The sequence below is a fragment of the Protopterus annectens genome, chromosome 2.part2 (genome assembly GCF_019279795.1).
Source record: "Protopterus annectens isolate FY-2018-M chromosome 2.part2, PAN1.0, whole genome shotgun sequence".
NCBI lineage: Eukaryota > Metazoa > Chordata > Ceratodontiformes > Protopteridae > Protopterus > Protopterus annectens.
Window position 1 is genome coordinate 562,922,032 of NC_056730.1, and position 18,197 is coordinate 562,940,228.

An 18,197-nucleotide genomic window follows, 5' to 3' on the forward strand; every position below is an offset into this window, starting at 1 on the left:
GGAGCCGGAGGTGGGTCGGCGCAGACAGTATTGGGTACTTCGGCGCCGACCCTTCCCTCGAGTCTGTTGGGTCCGTTTTTGTCGGATCGGGGCTCTCGGAGCCGTGGGCTGAGCATCGGATCTGAGGGGATCAATGTGTCTTCGGCTCCATCTAGGTCGGAGCACACTGGACCGTCGCATCCAATGGCTTTGGCGCCTACCCCGATCCGTCCATCGGATCCAAGTGAGGGCCTACTCTCGGATCCCAGAGAGAGCTGCTCTCCCTCGGCTTTCGATGTGGTGGAGAGGGCGCTGTTGAATGCATCCAGGCCCCCGGTCCTTGCTACGGCTCCACCCCGCACTCCCTCTCTGTTGAGTCCGGCTTCCGTCACCCGGCCCCAGGGACAGCCTGCTTTGATGTCTCAGGTCATTCCCTTTTAACAGGACGTCGCTGGTGAGACGTCCTCGGACAGTTACCCCGAGGACATCCCTCACAAGCGAAAGTGCAAGAGGAGGCATGTGGACTCCCCCGAGTCCTTGACTGATGACACGGATTTGGATGAAAAGGAAGGCTCCCCCAGGTCACCCCCCCCCCCGAGGATGTCTCCTTTGGAGACATCATGGAAATGCTCAGGATAAGAGGGGGGTGGTCTGCCCCCAAGGCTTCCCCAGACAAATCCGTGTTCCTGGAGGCGTTCGAAGCAGGCCCAACTACTTCTTGGGTGTCCCCTCCGCCCGACCCTTTAGTGGACCTTATTACCACTAGGGCATGGAAGGAGCCAGACACTGTGGAGCCAGTCCCTAAACGCCCGGACAAGATCCTTAGTCCCCCCTCCGAGAGGTCCCATTGGAGCAAGGGTCCCCGTAGATGCCATGTTGGTGGCGGTGGCCACCAAGAGGGAGTTAGCTCAGGAGAGTCCCTCGGTCCATCCACCGAGCATGGAGTCCCATTTGATGGACCGCTTAGGGAAGCGGACATTTAGTTCAGCGACCTTTTCGGTGAGGTCACTGAACTACATGGCACATGTTATTCGACTGCAGCGGGACCTTATCAAAGAGTATGCTGCGTCACCCCCGGAGTCCATGTCAGTGCAGGACAAACGGCTGTACTCCACTCGAATGGCCACTCTCAGGTCAATATCTAACACCTCTATGCGGCTTTTGTCCGATGCCACAGAGGGAGCCGCTAGAGCCAACGGAACAGGCCTCATCATGCGACGTCAGGCCTGGCTCCGGCATTGCGATTTCGCGGAACCCTTCAAGGCATCATTTGCGAATGCCCCTTTTGATGGTTCTGCCCTGTTTGGCAAGACCGTTCACGAGACTTTGGTCCAGAGCGAAAAGGACGGGAAGACGTCTGCCATCGGAGTCCGCTTCTCTGCACCCCAGAGGTCCTTCTCCAAGAACCAAAAGGGTCAGAAGTAGATGTGGTTCCGAAAGTCGCAACAATCCCAGTCCACTCCGGATCCCCAGTCCTTCCGTAGCAGAGGAGGACAGGGTGGACGCCGCCCTAGAGGCAGAGGGGCCCCGAGGAATAGTGGGTCCAGAGAAGCCTTCTCTGATCAGCCCACTCAGCGACCCTGAGGGGTTGCCCGACTGCTCCTCTCTGGAGGCAGTCGGGGGACATTTTTCGAGGCACCTGGCAGCTTGGGAGTCCATCACAACAGACCGCTTGGTGCTTCGCATCATATCCAGAGGATACCAAATTCCCTTTTCTCACATCCCTCTCGAATCCAAACGCCTCCCCGACGTCCCGCCCAATTAGAGGGAGGCTGCGGCTGCGGAAATTCAGCAGCTCTTAGAGAAGAGAGCCATCCAACACGTCCCCCCAGACCAGTTCGGATCGGGTTACTACTCCAGGTTCTTTTTGGTGCCAAAAAAGACGGGGGACCTAAGGCCAATCCTTGATCTCTCCCTCCTGAACCTGTCAGTAACCATGGAGAAATTCCGGATGGTCACACTTCAATCCATTCTCCCCCTGTTGCGGGAGAGCGACTGGATGTGCTCTATAGACCTCAAGGATGCGTATTACCACATTTTGATGGACAAACGCTCCAGGAGGTTTCTCCGCTTCCGGCTAGGAGCCAGGCATTATCAATTCAGGGTCCTTCCCTTCAGTCTCACCTCAGCCCCCAGGGTGTTCACCAAGGTATTAGCAGTGATAGCGGCCCACCTGAGGCTCCAGGGAATGCAGGTCTTTCCATACCTAGACAACTGGCTCCTGACTGCCCCAACAAGGCATCTACTCTGCTCAGCCAGGAATTATTTTCTCCACCTTGCTTCCCAGCTGGGGGTCACCATCAACACGGACAAGTCCTTTCTCAGCCTGACTCAGGTGATAGATTTTATAGGGGCCAGGTTAGACACCAACAACCTTCTAGCCTTCTTAACCACCGAGCGACTTCACACCCTGAGGCTTCATGTGCGGGCCATTTTGGTATCATCGGCTCCTCCAGCAGGATTGGTCCTGAGGGCGCTGGGCTCCATGGTGTCCACGATTACCCTGCTCCCCATGGCTCACCTGAACATGAGGGTTTTACAGTGGACTCTCCCAAGTCCAGTGGTCCTTCCGTCATTACTCTCTCAGTCACCCCATTCCACTCAGCAAGGCTTGCAGAAGGGCTCTCGCATGGTGGTTGCAATCCCCGGACCTTCAAGCGGGACGCCCCTTCTCCATGGCCCCTCCACTCGCCACGGTGACCACGGACACCTCTCGCCTCGGGTGGGGGGGCATTATGTGGGCAGGACGGTCCAAGGCACATGGAACGACACAGAGACCTCACTGCATATCAGTGTTCTAGAGGTGAGGGCAGTGCTGTTCTCATTGCAAGCACTTCAGAGCCTCCTCCCTTCAGGAACAATTGCAGTCCAGTCAGACAACATGTCTGTGGTCTGGTACATCAACAGACAGGGGGGAACCAGGTCCTACCCACTCTGTCAAGAAGCTATGAGAGTGTGGGAATGCGCGATCTCCACCAACCGCTTTCTTATTGCAATGCACATTCTGGGATGGTCCAACATCCTGGCGGACAAACTCAGTCGCACCATACTGTCTCCCTACGAGTGGTCTCTCAACCCCCAGGTAATGAAGTGGATATTTGCCGTATGGGGGCAACCCTGTTGCGATCTCTTCACCTGTCCTACAAACACGAAATACAACAGCTACTTTGCTCTAATTCCCCCCACCGGGGAATCCCCGAGAGATGCTCTGGTGCATGCTTGACCTCCCAGTCTTCTTTATGCTTATCCCCCTCTACCTCTGATGCTAAAACTCCTACAGAAAGCCAGTCGGTTGGGGAGCAAAATGATCCTCATTGCCCCATTCTGGCCTCGTCAAGCTTGGTTCCCTTACCTATGGTCTCATCTGCTGAATCCGCCTTGGATTCTAGATCCCCTCCCGGATCTGATTTCCCACCCCCTAGGTCTCCCAGTCCCGAACCTGGTCAACCTCAAGCTTACGGCTTGGTTACTTCAGTTCCACTTGTAGCTAGGACTCCCGGTGTCTTGTCCCCAGTTAAAGCTATCCTAGTAGCAGCACACAAGCCTTCTACTAGGAAAGTCTATAATAGTAAATGGAGACGTTTCTCTATTTGGGCGAAGCGTCAGAACCTGGATCCTTTCACAGCTCCGTTACCTGCTGTTTTGGATTTCCTTTCAGGGCTTTTTCATCAGGGGGCTAGCAGTTCCACAGTCAAAGTTCAACTAGCGGCTATCTCTCATTACCACGTGGGACATGAACTGGGCCCATTAATTACCACTAAGTTATGTAAGACCTTTTTGAAGGGCACCTTCTTACTCAGGCCCCCAGTTAAGGAAGTAGTGCCTCCCTGGGATCTGACTTTAGTACTTCAGGCCTTAACAGCTCCACCTTTTGAACCTGCAGCTTCAGCTGATCTCAAACATTTATCATGGAAAACTGCATTTCTCCTCACTATTACTTGGGCTAGGAGGGTCTCTGAACTCCAAGCTCTGTGTCAAACCTCCTTACTTGACCTTCCACAAGGATAGGGTTTACCTCAGGACCAATCCCTCATTCCTTCCCAAGATTGCTTGCGAGGCAAATATTAACCAATCCATTAATCTACCAGTCTTCTTTCATGAATACCAGAACAAAGGAGAATACAAACTACATTCTTTAGATGTGCATAGACAGCTACGTTTTTACATTCACAGAATGGCTGGTCATAGACAATCCGACCAGTTGTTCGTCTCCTTTGCCAAATTTAACCTAGGTAAACCAGTATCGAAGGTCACCTTGTCGAGGTGGATCTCGCAATGCATCCTTTTGGCTTATGAAACTTCTGGCAGGCCCGCACCTCAGGGAGTCCGTGCCCACTCTACTCGGTCCATGTCTACTTCTGCTGCCTTTCGGTCTAGAGTATCCCTGGATGATATTTGTTCAGCAGCCACTTGGGCTTCACCTCATACCTTTATCAACCATTATAAGTTGGATATTATCTCCAGAGGGAGATCATCCTTTGGCTCTGCAGTGCTCTGGAACATCCTTCCATGAAGGCCACCCAGGATTCAGGTAGCTGGGGACTCTGCCCCAAAGGTTGCTGACAAATGAAGTTAACTACTTCAGATTAAGAAGTTATGTACTCACCATAACGTTCCATCTGAGCAGGTAACCTTCATTTGTCTTCAACCATCCCACCCTCCTTCCCCCTGACCTTCGGATGTTCTTTGGTTAGAGGTTTTACCCTGCCCTTTAAGCAAGGTAGTTATACTTCTTTATTAGCCTTTTTGGCTATGGGCAAACTTGATCTGAGGTCAGTCAGGGTTAGCAGGGGATTATGGGTGAAGGGGAGGAGCTAGGAGCTCGGATCTAAGCTATGAAAGATTGCCGGCTCGGATCCGAATCCCAAAGGTTGCAGACAAATGAAGGTTACCTACTCAGATGGAACGTTATGGTGAGTACATAACTTCTTATTTTTTAAGGTCTATTCTGCCCAATACTGGATATTTGAGTTTGCTAACGTAGTTAAAGAAAGCCTTATAATTATCTTTGAAAGAGGTGATGATATTCAGTTCATATTTTTTGTAACTTTTGATAGGCTTGAGGTCTGCGGATATCTGTTTAGGATCACTTTTGTAATGGGAGATTTGAACTTAATGCATAATTTTTCCTTTGTTTCTATGTTTTTTTGTAGAATTAGTTGATATGGGGTTCTGTTATCGAAGCTTATTTCTAAATTTGCTACAATCCTTAGGAGAATAGGGACAGATGCTTCAATGCAGGAATTAAGGTGAGAGTAATAGTTGTATATGCAGCTGCAGCTGCTTTTGAGAAATGTGGGTTCTGCAGCAGAGGTAGATAACCAATCTCTGACCTGTGTTTAAAGTAGCTGATGTAGAGGCTTTCATGGTACATTTGAGTCTGCCTTTTCAGCTTTCCCGTGTATGAATGAAATGGTAACCACTGGCATACTGAAAGAGTATGAGGGAGTTCATTAGTAGTTGACCAAGATGCACTTGAAGATGTGTCTTTGTGGTGGGTATCTTTTGGCTCACTTTTATGGCTACTTGCTATTTTTCATTACTTTGTGATGCATTTAATTTTTATAAGTTTCTTTTTTTTTCTCCTAGGGATGCGTCTTGCTTTGGCCGATGCTGGGGACACTGTTGAAGATGCCAACTTTGTGGAAACAATGGCTGATGCTGGCATTCTACGTCTATATACCTGGATAGAATGGGTGAAGGAAATGATTGCTAACCAGGCTAGTCTAAGGAGTGGGCCAGCAGACACCTTTAGGGACCGTGTTTTTGCCAGGTATTGTGCAAAACGTGATATTTCTGTTTATGCTGTGTGGGTAATGGCTGATCAGCAAAATCCTTATATGCTTAAGAACTTGTGAGGTTAGTAAATGCTACATGGAAGAAGTCAGTAAAAGTGAATTCCTACTTGCTTAAAATTAAAAGCAGTGACATCTACATAATTGAAATGGGTCCATAATGATGCATCATGAACACTAAGATTATGACCACTAACATTAAGAATGTAAAATTAATATATACCACACAGAGAGATATTTACAAAAAAATAACTCGGCACTTTTGTTAAGCCCACCCTACACCACACACAGTTCTGTCCTGAGTTGCACACAAGTGAAGAATGGGCAGTAATCATGGAAATAAAAAATGTTCCCACTTCCAAATTGCATTTTTCTACTTCTAAAAACAAAGTAGTCAAACTGCACCTGGCATTCTCATTGTAAAAGTCATAAACAGACTTCCTGACCCCCCCCCCCCCACCATGTAAACTCATAGCACACACAAAGCACCACGAGTTTCACAGCAGCAGACAAAAATCAAAGGAATGATAAAGGACCTAACAAAACACTGCAGAAATATGTACATCACCTTTTATGTGAGTATCTGCACTGCAAATCCCAAAAATAATCACTTCTGAAGCCACAAGATAGTGGTGGAAAAGGACATCAATTTTCATTATTGGAGTAGTCACTGACAAAGCTGCACTGCTGTCTAAGAGCTACCCAGTGTCTTCACGTAATATGTAGAACTGATGGTTTGAATTTGATGCACACCTAATTCTTAAAGTAGCAAATTTCATTTGTTTGTGATGCAAAGTAGGTTCTTGTCTAGTTTGACATTTTTTTTCTTAGAAGCTCCCATGCTCTAGGGATGCACATCTTATGCTGGCATATGCTGTGATATCATGAGTGTGTGCATAGCTGCTGAACTGATTACATGTCCTTCCATTTCATTGTTGCAGTATTTTTAGCATGAGGGATCCGCTGCCAAGGGCACCCCAATGTCTGGCCAGTATACCAAAGGCTTTAGGTTATTAAGGATACACTGTACATCACACGTATGCTCTCCCCGCATTAGGCATAGGGCATAAAGATATCATTCGGACAAATCATCCTCAGAACTTCTCTGCCACCAGTCTGAATGCCATCTTTGATCAACAGTCTGATCTTTCAAGTTGTTAGTAAGTTTGCCTTGCCATTTTCAGATAAATGCCCCATTGGGGGGGTTATCACTTTCTTTTGCATTTGTGTTGTGGGGTTTCATGTCATTCAGTAAGGGTAAATTTTAGTGTGGTAGACAGATTCCCTATAAAGACCATCACAAGCACTGCTGCTTATTTTGTTTACGTGCTTCTTATAACCATATATCCTATACTATTTGTTATGCTTTTGTTCCAGAGACCTTAGGTAGTCGTCTTTCATCCCTAGCCATCTATCATGAGAACCAGCATCTAAAGCTTTTAGTGAAAAATGCTATGGAGAATACTTCCTGGTTTGAGGGTCAGCCATCTTCCAAGAAGGCCAAAACGTCAGGTTAGATTCTTTGGCTGTGCTTTCTCTGCCGGACGTCTCTCTTGAGGTTGGATAAAGCCTTCTAAATCGATGTCTTCTACCAAGTTTTTTCCTTCTGATAAGAACAGCAGGACTATGGAAGGGCTGGGCAAAAAGATGGGTCTATATTACTTCAGCAAAAGAAGTATTCAGCAAATACGTCATCGCTCACCAGCCGCCGAAATTAACTTCAGCGAACAGCAGAATTTTTCCCATAGTTCAGAAACAGTAGCCCATCAAACGTATGGAACACAAAAAGCACTAAATCAAAGCCCCCCCCAACTATATATACCAACTCCTTAAGATCGCACTACAATGGGGAAAAGGGCAACATTGAGAGGATGACCAAGTGTTTCTGAACTGTGGGAGAAATTCTGCGATTCGCTGAATTTAATTTCTGCAGCTCATGAGCGATGAAGATGTATTCTCTGAATATGTTTTTTGCTGAAGTAATCTAGACCCAAAAAGGTTTATACTACAACTACCCTAGCTTTTTGGGCTGGTAATTATCAGACTCATATGACCAGATATATTTTGGCTGTTCTTTCTCAGGCTTGCCAGGTTATTTCTGAGCTTTCTTTTTCTGAGGGAAAGACCTTCTGCCTTGTCCCTGTTAAGGACTTTTTCACAGGTAGCTCACCATTCCATTAAATGTAGTTATGATGTAGCAGATGCTTTTTCTAATGCTCCTTTTGGCTCTGTGTTGAGGAGGTCTTCCTGGCTACAGCTTCAACCTCTGCCTGATGATATTAGGGCTAAGTTGATGGATGCTCCTCTGGAGAAGAAATTTTTGTTTGGTGGTGCTGCTGCTGATTTGTTCAAGTCCCTGCAGGAAAAAGACAAGGAGTTACAGAACCTGAAACAGATTTTTGTTTCCCATGTGGTTAAGTTTCCAAGAAGCTATCCCAATAAACCAGCTTTTGTTAGAAGGCAGTGTCGTCCTCCTCCTAAAGGCAAGAAGGATCCCCTTACCAAGTCTACCCACACCCCTCCTGCTCAGAAGCCTTCCTTTCCTGATAAACCAGCTGCTGTCTGACTACCTGTCTCTTCCGAGCCACATTCTTCTTTCACACCATCTTTCTCTGTCTCCTCCTGTTTGGTTAAGCATAACCCAGGATTCCTGGTTTCTTACCATCATTCACCAGGGGTATTCCATGGTTTGGAAATCTCTTCCCCCTTTCATAGGCATTCTTCAGCCACCTCAAGACCAGTTAGACGTTTTCCAGAGGTACTTCAAAGTCTTTTGAGTCAGGGAGCTATTCAAAAGGTTCCAGCTGCTCAAAGGGGGAAGAGGTTTTATTACAGATTGTTTTTGATTCCCACGAAAAGGGCACTTGAAGACCCATTCTGGGTATTTCTTACCTGAATACCTTTCTGAATGTTCCTTTCTTTTGAATGTTATCCCTTCAGACTTTGTTCCCTCTGCTGCTTCCTCAGGCTTTTATGGTTTCTCTGAATCTCAAGGATGCTTACCTCCATGTCCCTATTCATCCCCTTTTAAGGAAGTATTTACATTTCACTGTTATTCCTGGCATTTTCAGTTATCTGCTTTTCCCCTTGACCTCTCTACTGTCCCAAGAGTACTCAAATGCCTAGCTCCTGTGATTTCTTTTTGCAGTCTCAAGGGCATTCAGGTCTTTCCTTAGACAACCTGCTTATTCTAGTCTACTCTCCTAAGATTCTTTTACAGCACCTTCAGTTGACCATCACTCTGTTGCAAAGCCTGGAGTTCACTGTGAATTTTCAAAAGTATTTCTGTCCCCATCACAGGAGAAATTTTTTGTGTGATGCAGGATCGGCTGTTTCCATGCTAGCATCCCTGCCTCCTCCCAAGTCTTTGACTCTGATCTCCTTTTTTTATTCCCTTCTTCCTCTGACTTTGGTTTAAGCCAGGGAATTTCTGAGGGCTCTAGGGTTCATGGCATCCACCAACCCCTTTGCTTACCTTTGCCAACTTGCACTTGAGAAAACTTCAGTGGTATCTAAAGTCAGTTTGGCTTCAGCATTCTCATCCTCTAGAGTTTCCAATTCCTCTTTTTCCATTCTCATGTTGGAATTTCAGTGGTGGAGTCGCCGTCTGACTTTGAATCTAAGACTCCCCTTTGAATCCCTGCTTCCCTCTCTGAAGGTGTTCACAGACACCTTAGAAGGGGGTTGGGGGGCTTCCTTCGGAACCTAAAGGTGCAAGACCTCTGGTCTCCTCAGCAAAAGGAGCACATCAGTCTCAAGGAGATAAGAGCTCTTCTGTTGGCTCTAACTGCTTTCCGTCCTCTGTTTTCTACATGGCCCCTAGGAATTTAGCACAATGATGTGGTATGTCAACAAACTGGGGGAACAAGGTCCTATCTTCTTTGCAGATTGGCACTTCAAGTTTTAGTGCTAGCTATTCAGTACCAAGTGACACCTCACGCAGTGTACATTCCTTCAAGTCAGAATTTTGTGGCAGACTCCCTGAGCAGGTCCATAACACAGTCTCAAGAGTGGATGCTTCACAGGGATGTGTTTCTGGATATTATCCACCAGTGGGGCATTCCTCAAGTAGATCAGCTTGCCTGCCCTCTGAACATTATCCTCAATTTTTTGCCAGGACACCATGTCCTCTGGCCTGCAAGGTGGACACACTTTTTCATGGAAGGAGATGTTTCTTTGACTTCCCTGCCCTTCCTCTCATTCCAAAAGTCATGTCCAAGGTAAAATAGGATGCTCCCAGAAATCTTGCTGGTGACTCCGTTTTGGTCCAGACAGCATTGGTTACTTCTACTTATGCATTTATCCAAGGCTAATCATGACAAGTGTACTCACAGGTTGGATCTTCTCATACAAGACAAGCGATATGATATCTATTTCCACCTGTCCTGTGGGTGATAAGATTTTGACTATATATATATATATATATATAGATATAGATAGATATATATATATATATATATATATATATATATATATATATATATATATATATATATATATATATATATATATATATATAGATGTATAGAGATATATAGATATATAGTATGTAAATATATATCATATAAATATATATATTATTTTATATATATATATATATATATATATATATATATATATTTTTTTTTTTCCCCTTAAGACAAACAGTGAAGAATTCAGGATAACTGTGAACACATCAGCTGTGATCTGTTCTCTTGGTTGAGGTAAAATAATTCCAGATGCACAGGCTTCTCTAATTATTGACAAGAGTTGAACTGATGCACTTGAGATCAGGAAAACAGCAATTAGCAGATGTACCGGTACTACACTGTGACATTTTTTTAGTGGCTTTGTTAGAGTGTTAGTAACTAACCCTTAAAATAGCAATGGATGCTAGTTTTGAGAGAATGGAAGGTTTAAAAAAGATAGTGCTAAAATCTGAATATCTTTCCAACAGCTTTGACTGAGTGTACTAAGCATGCAGTATAATTTGTAAAACAAGTTATCAAAGATAAAAAGTCCTACTACATCAAAATGCAAACAAATCATGCAAAAAACCCCCCCAAAATTTTGTAACTCTATCAACTCTCTCATTAGGCCAGGTACTAAAAACAATCCCTGCCCTGACACCAGCAAATCTGACCTTGAAATTGCCTCACTATTCAACACCTTCTTCACTTCTGTTGCTGAGCTAACCAAGACCTTTACCAACAACAGCCCTCAACCCCACCCCAACCAAGCATCCTCTCCCTCTTCTCTCCCCCTACTTTCGAACTTAAACCCTTCTCCACCTACCAAATAAAGAAACTACTCTCTAAACTAAAGCCGTGCACCAATGCCCCCGACAACATTCCCTCCTCCTTCTTAAAAATAGCCTCCGATAGTTTTGCTCTCCCTATTAGCATCCTGATCAATAGATCCCTACTTGAATCCTATGTACCCAAACTATGGCACTCTGTATATATTCTTCCACTTCACAAGGGTGGCAAAAACTGTAATGTATCTAATTTCCGCCCCATAGCTATCCTTTCCCCTTTCTCTAACCTTCTTGAAAAATGCATCCACCTCCAGCTCTTGCCATTCCTTACCAAACACCAGCTACTCTCTCCTACCCAACACGACTTCCGCCCAGGACATAGTACCAACACTGCCCTTCTCTCATTCTTACATACTGTCAATTTAGCCCGTGACTCCGGTAATTTTGTATCCTCAGATGTTCATCGTGTTTCACTGTTGCAGTCATGACTGTAGGGTTCTTCCCTGCCGGCAGGCAGCCCTCGGTCGGCCAGAATCCCAAAGTCTGGGTCCGGCGTCGGCTAATCAACCATGCTCCCTGACGTTAGAGTGCCAGGAGTACAAAGCTGACAGCCGACGCCATCTTCTCCAGTCTTTCTTGCCGTGCGGTGATAGCAGTTCGCAAGTACCGGTCGGCTGACTCCTGACGATTTTTTCTGATATACTTCAGTCTGAAGATTTTCTTCTCCACTCAAAGCTAAGTACCCCGTTGGGGAAACTTTTTCTTGCTCCACTCCGATGTCAGAAAAAGTTAATAATTGTATTTCATGTGGGAAGCAAATACCTCATAAGGATTTTCATTCTTACTGTATTCCTTGCTTAGGCCCTGACCACGACGTAGCTAGTTGTCGGTTTTGTGCTAGATTCAATCAATGTACAATTAAGCGAAGGTACGATTTTGCTTTTCATTACTTTGGTAGGCGCTTTAACTACAAAATGTCGTCAGATACGGTTCCGGCTACCGGAGTTCACAAACGTCGCAAGGATAAAGACAGGCCTCCGAGGTCCAAATCTGATGATAGCGCACAAGCGGAGCCAGCTTCAGGTTCGGCCGTCGTTAGTGAGGCGCTTTTGCAGCCCCTGTCGTCGGCCATTTCAGAACCGATGGCCGAAACGGACTCTCATGAGGAGCCAACCAGGCCTTTAAATATTTCTGTTGCAGGACCTTCGGACAATGCTCCTTCGGATGGGTCCGGAGCCGCTGTGCAGGTACCGGCTTCCGAAGGGGTTTTCAGGCCTACTCAGCTTCTAATAAAGGCAAAGCCAAAGACAAAGGCAAAGACTCCTTCTAAATCAAAGACTACAACACAGGCCTCTTCTGAACCGGCTCCCAAGTCACAGAAACAGTTACTCAAGATGGCGGAGGATTTACTTACTATGATTAGGGGTTCACATCCCCCTCCAGACAAAAGGCCCAGGCAGGATATTTCTTATGATTCCTCTGATCAGGCTTCTGTTTCCTCAGTTTCTTCTTCTGATCAGGAATATTCTTTCCCTCCTTATGAGGATTCTAATGCTGAGGAATCCATTTCTTCAGCTTCTCCCCCTGAGGATTTCTCTTTTGGGGAAACTTTGCATGAAATGAGGGAACATTTCCACTGGGAACGACAGGAGTATTCGGAATCTAAGAAAAGACTGAGGGATTTTCTTCTTCTTCCCCAACATAGACCCCTGGCTATTCCTTCTGTTTTGGATATTGTGAATGATGCCTTTTCGGAGGCTAACTTAACCCCTGACTCTTTTCCTCCTGCTCCTGTTAAGCCTGATAGATATTACAGGGTTCCTGATTCCCATCAGTTTTTATACAAGAACCCTTCTGCTGACCCGGAAACCATTTCTCAGGGTCCTAAGGGAGTTAAGGCCGCTTCTGCCAAAAATCCCATTCCTACTGAAAAGGATTCTCGATCCTTAGAAAGATGGGGCAAAAAGGTGTACACTTCTGCTACTTTGTCCATTAGGGCTTTAAACTGTCAGTTTCATATGCTAAAATACCAGCAATTTCTCTTTCTGTTTTAAAACAAAAGCTTACTTCCATTTCTGCCTGTGCAGATGATAAGGAATTACATGACTTATTGCATGCCACTGAACAAGTTGGGAAGCATGGTTTACACTGTGGATTTGATGCCTTGGAGGCTTCTTGTAGGGCTGCGGCCTCTGGCACAGTCATTAGAAGGCATGCATGGCTAAAGGAACAAAATTTGCCTGAACAAGTAAAGGCTAAATTATTGGATGCTCCTGTTCAGCATAATGTTTTGTTTGGATCAAAAGCTGAAGTGGTGATTAAAAAGATGGAGGATAAGGCGAAATCCATGCAAACAGTTAAAGATTTCTTACAAGTACAGCCACCTAGATTTAGCAGGAATTGGCCTTCAAAAAATTGGTCCTTTCCCACTTCAGACAGGCCTCAGAGGGGTAGATATAGACGCTCCAGAGGAAGGCCTCAAACACAAGCTTCTTATAGACCAAGACAGTGGACTGCTTCCACCCCTAGGGGAGGAGAGGGCAGGTCACAAACTCAAAGGAAACAAACTCAATGACTCCCTCTGTTGGGCTACAGGAACGTCTTGCCTGGAAGCCCCTCGGAGGAAAACTCTCTCTTTTTTTATCAAAATTGGACTCAAATAACCCAAGACAAGTGGGTTTTGGATGTGGTTTTAAGAGGTTACAAATTCCATTTTCATACCTTGCCAAGGCCAAGCGGATGGCCAGACCTTCCAAAACATCAATGGACGGAGGCCTTAAACCAGGTGGAAGCTCTTTTGGCTATGAATGCCATAGAACTGGTTCCACTTTCAGAGATGGGAAAATGTTTTTACTCAAGGCTCTTTCTAGTCCCAAGGAAGCAAAACTCATGGAGACCCATTCTGGATCTGTCGGTCTTGAACACCTTTCTAGAGATTCCAAAATTCAAGATGCTTACTCTACAGCAGCTACTTCCAATGCTGTCCAAAGATACATGGATGGTAACTTTGGATTTAAAGGAGGCATATTTACACATTCCCATCAGGCAGGATCGCAGAAAATACCTCAGGTTCAAGGCCGGATCGAGGCACTTTCAATTCTCTGTGCTGCCCTTTGGATTGTCTACTGCGCCCAGGGTCTTCACCAAATGCCTGGCTCCAGTAGTAGCTTACTGCAGACTCAAGGAATTCAAATTTACCCTTATCTGGACGATTATCTAATTCAGGCAGACAGCAAGGATGTCTTACTCCAGCATCTAGAATTTGTACAGAACCTCCTCAAGTTCCTGGGATTCACTGTAAACATAAAAAAGTCAAATTTGACACCATCACAACAGATAACTTTTCTGAGTGCACTTCTAAACACCACAACCCAGATGGCATTTCTGACATCCGAAAAACAATTACAGCTGGCTTCAACTTTCAGAACCTTGGCAACTTTAACTCATCTATCTGCAAGGAAATTCCTGCAGGCTTTGGGTTACATGGCCTCCTGCATCCTTCTCGTACCATATGCAAGACTACACATAAGGAAAATACAGTGGTACCTAAAAAGTGTATGGTCTCAGCATTGCCACAGTTTAGACATATACTGATCTCCGTCCTTCCTTGCCTTCAAAAGGAATTTCTTTGGTGGTCCAGGGCATGTGCTCTAAATAAAGGGAAACCCTTCCGTCTGCCTCCTGCCACTCAGATTCTAACCACGGATGCCTCGGATTATGCTTGGGGAGCCCATTTTCAGGGCAATTGTCTGCAGGCCCTTTGGACAAAGGATCAGAAGCACCTGCATATCAACTTAAAGGAAATGTTAGCCGTTCAGAAAGCTCTATTGGCCTTCAGGAATCTTTTACAACCAGGACAACTGCTAATACGGACAGACAACACCACAGTTATGTGGTACATAAACAAGCAAGGGGGATCTCATTCCTACCCCCTTTGCAGACTAGCCATGGATCTATGGAACACAGCTCTAGCTTGCAATCTGGATCTTCAAGCTCAGTTTCTACCAGGGAAACAAAACTTCCTGGCAGACAGTCTGAGCAGAAACCTTTTGGATCCACACGAGTGGATGCTGGACACCAAAATATTCAGGATGATAACAGCAGTCTGGGGATGTCCTCACATAGACCTCTTTGCATCCCATCTCAGTTATCAACTACAGAATTTTTGCACCAGGACTTTCCACAGAGAAGCTTGGAAAGTGGATGCCCTGTCATTCAGTTGGAGGAACCTCTCGGGATATGCCATTCTGACTCTTCCTCGGGTTTTATTGAAGATAAAACAGGACAAGCCCAAGATGATAATCTTGCTGGCTCTAAATTGGCCTCGGCAGTTTTGGTATCCAACTCTAAAAAAAACCTATGCCTGCAGCCCCCTTGGGTTTTACCTCAGTCTCCGAACTTTCTGTCCCAACATCAGGGTCAGGTTCTACACTCTGATGTCAGAACTCTCAGCCTGGCGGCCTGGTTAATCCAGGGCCTTTGATTTCTTCTTTCCTACCCAAGCAGGTTATGGATGTCATTTTAGAAGCCAGACGTCCTAGCACTAGAAAATCTTATGCAGGAAAATGGAAAAGATTTTGTTCCTGGACGCAGGCTCAGGATTCTGATCCTCTTCTTCCTAACATTACTTTAATTTTACTTTACTTGACAGATCTCTTACATAAGGGTCTCTCTTTCTCTTCCATTAAGATACATGCCTTTGCTATTTCTGCTCATTATAATACAGACCCTCCCATCTTTTCCCACCAGCTCATGAGACAATTTCTCAGAGGAGCCAAGAACTTAAGACCTCCTAGATCTCCTCCTATTCCTGCTTGGGATCTTAACTATGTTTTGGAAAAACTAACCTTGCCTCCTTTTGAGCCTGCTGCCTCTTCTGACATCAAGTTTTTATCTTGGAAGACAGCTATCCTGTTAGTCCTAACCTCTGCCAGGAGAGTTTCAGAGTTACAAGCTCTTATGGCTGTGGAACCTTATATTATTTTTCATCAAGACAGGGTATCTTTGAGGACTAATCCTACCTTCATGCCTAAGGTGGTTTCCAAAGTGGCTTTAAATCAAACTATCCACTTGCCAACCTTTTTCCCCACTCCTCAAAATAAAGGGGAAAGGATCTTACATTCCTTGGATGTACACAGACAACTACGTTTTTACCTGAACAGTACCAAGGACATCAGAAAATCAGAACAATTGTTTGTTTCTTATGCTTCAAGTTCCCAAGGTAAAGCCATTTCTAAACAGACCATTTCTAAATGGATTGCTCATGGAATCAGATTTTGTTATTCACACCATGGAAAGCAAATTCCAGGGTGTATACGGACTCATTCCGCCAGAGCTGCTGCCACTTCTGCGGCCTTCCTACCAAAGACATTTTGGAAGCTGCAACTTGGAGTTCTGTGCATACTTTTTCTAAGCACTACAATCTACCTCTCTACTCTAAGTCTAGGGCAGGCTTTGCCTCTGCAGTCTTGCAGGGCCTTTTAGCTGCCCCTTCTTCTTTATGACCACTTCCCTTTCTTTCAGCTTTGGGATTCTACCCTACAGTCATGACTGCAACAGTGAAACACAATGAACATAGTACAGTTGTGTACACCTACCATAAATGTAGATGTTCGAGTGTCTTCACTGTTGCAGTCTGGGTTTCCCTCCCTCCTGTCCCCTCTTATTTTTACTTTTGTGTATTTCCTTTTTTCACCATTCTTCTGTGGTATATTTTCAAAGGTTATGGGACCTTTTTCATTTTGGGACTCCTGTAATCCGGGGCAAGAAAAACTGGAGAAGATGGCGTCGGCTGTCAGCTTTGTACTCCTGGCGCTCTGACGTCAGGGAGCATGGTTGAACAGCCGACGCCGGACCCAGACTTTGGGATTCTGGCCGACCGAGGGCTGCCTGCCGGCAGGGGAGAACCCTACAGTCATGACTGCAACAGTGAAGACACTCGAACATCTACATTTATGGTAGGTGTACACAACTGTACTTTCTGCTGGACTTATCTAAAGCTTTTGATACCATCTCCCACACCCACCTTCTAAATCATCTGTCTAATCTCAATATCTCCCATAAAACTTTCTCCTGGTTCTCCAGCTATCTTTCCGACAGGTCCCATGCTGTCATATGGGGCCAGGGCACCTTCATCTTCCGTCCTACCCCCACTGGAGTACCCCAAGGATCCATACTTGGCCCAATTCTATTCAACATCTTTATTAATGACTTTTACAAGGCCATACCCAATACTAAAATTGTTCAATATGCTGACTATTCTACTTTGATCTGCTGCACCTCCAACTTAACAGATCTCCATGTACTGACACAAACAGCCTTCTCAACTTCCGAAAACTGGATTCTCCAAAATCACCTCTCATTAAATGCTAACAAAACTAAAATCCTTCTATTCTGTCCTTCTAAGTCCCCCCCATTGATAAAAACGCATTCCAAATAATCAGCCATAACAACTCCATTTTAGAGGTCGTTCCCTCTGCCAAACTTCTTGGTGTAACCATTGATGAACACCTAAAATTTAATACTCGCGTCCAGCTAAACATAAAGAAAACCCACATAAAACTCGACCTACTTTATAGAAACAGCCACTTCCTCTCTCCTGCTACCAGACTAACTCTCGCCACTACTTATCTCCTTCCCTCTCTACTGTATGGCGCCCCACTGCTTACTAATTTATCCTCCTCACTATCCAACAAACTAGAAATATGTTGCAATAAAATCTCCAGATTTGCTACCAAAGCCAAATCTTCCTCTCATCACTGTTCCTCCCTTCACTCATTAAACTGGCTTGAACTCCATAAGCAACTTGACTTTCTTCAAATCACAACTGCCTATAGACTACTATTCCAACTTACCAAGTGCCCTGCACTGTCCAATATCCTACAACCATATACTCCCCATTGAACACTTAGATGTACCGACCAAAACCTAATCACCATCCACAATCCCAAGCGCCCAGCTGGTCAACTTCTGCTTTCCTTCACCTTAGCCAAAAAATGGAATGCTCTTCCCTCCACTCTTAGGACCTGCGATAACCTTGAAAACTTTAAAACTCTTTTTAATTCTTACCTTTACTCAAACACGAAATGCAACTGTACTCTTCACCCTTTACCTCTCAAGGTCTCCTTCACTTTTACTTGTGGTTAACCTCTCACCTAGCTAACCTTGCTCATTTTTATTATGTATAT

General features: G+C 45.3%; 1 protein-coding gene across 1 annotated transcript in view; it reads left to right on the forward strand.

Moving 5' to 3' along the window:
- Positions 1-18,197, forward strand: part of LARS1 (leucyl-tRNA synthetase 1) — a 1,303,086-nt gene that overhangs the window by 900,234 nt on the left and 384,655 nt on the right. Inside the window, exon 23 of the mRNA XM_044064023.1 lies at positions 5,569-5,752. Within this exon, the coding sequence (XP_043919958.1) occupies positions 5,569-5,752 (184 nt within the window). The remainder of the gene's footprint in view (positions 1-5,568; positions 5,753-18,197) is intronic.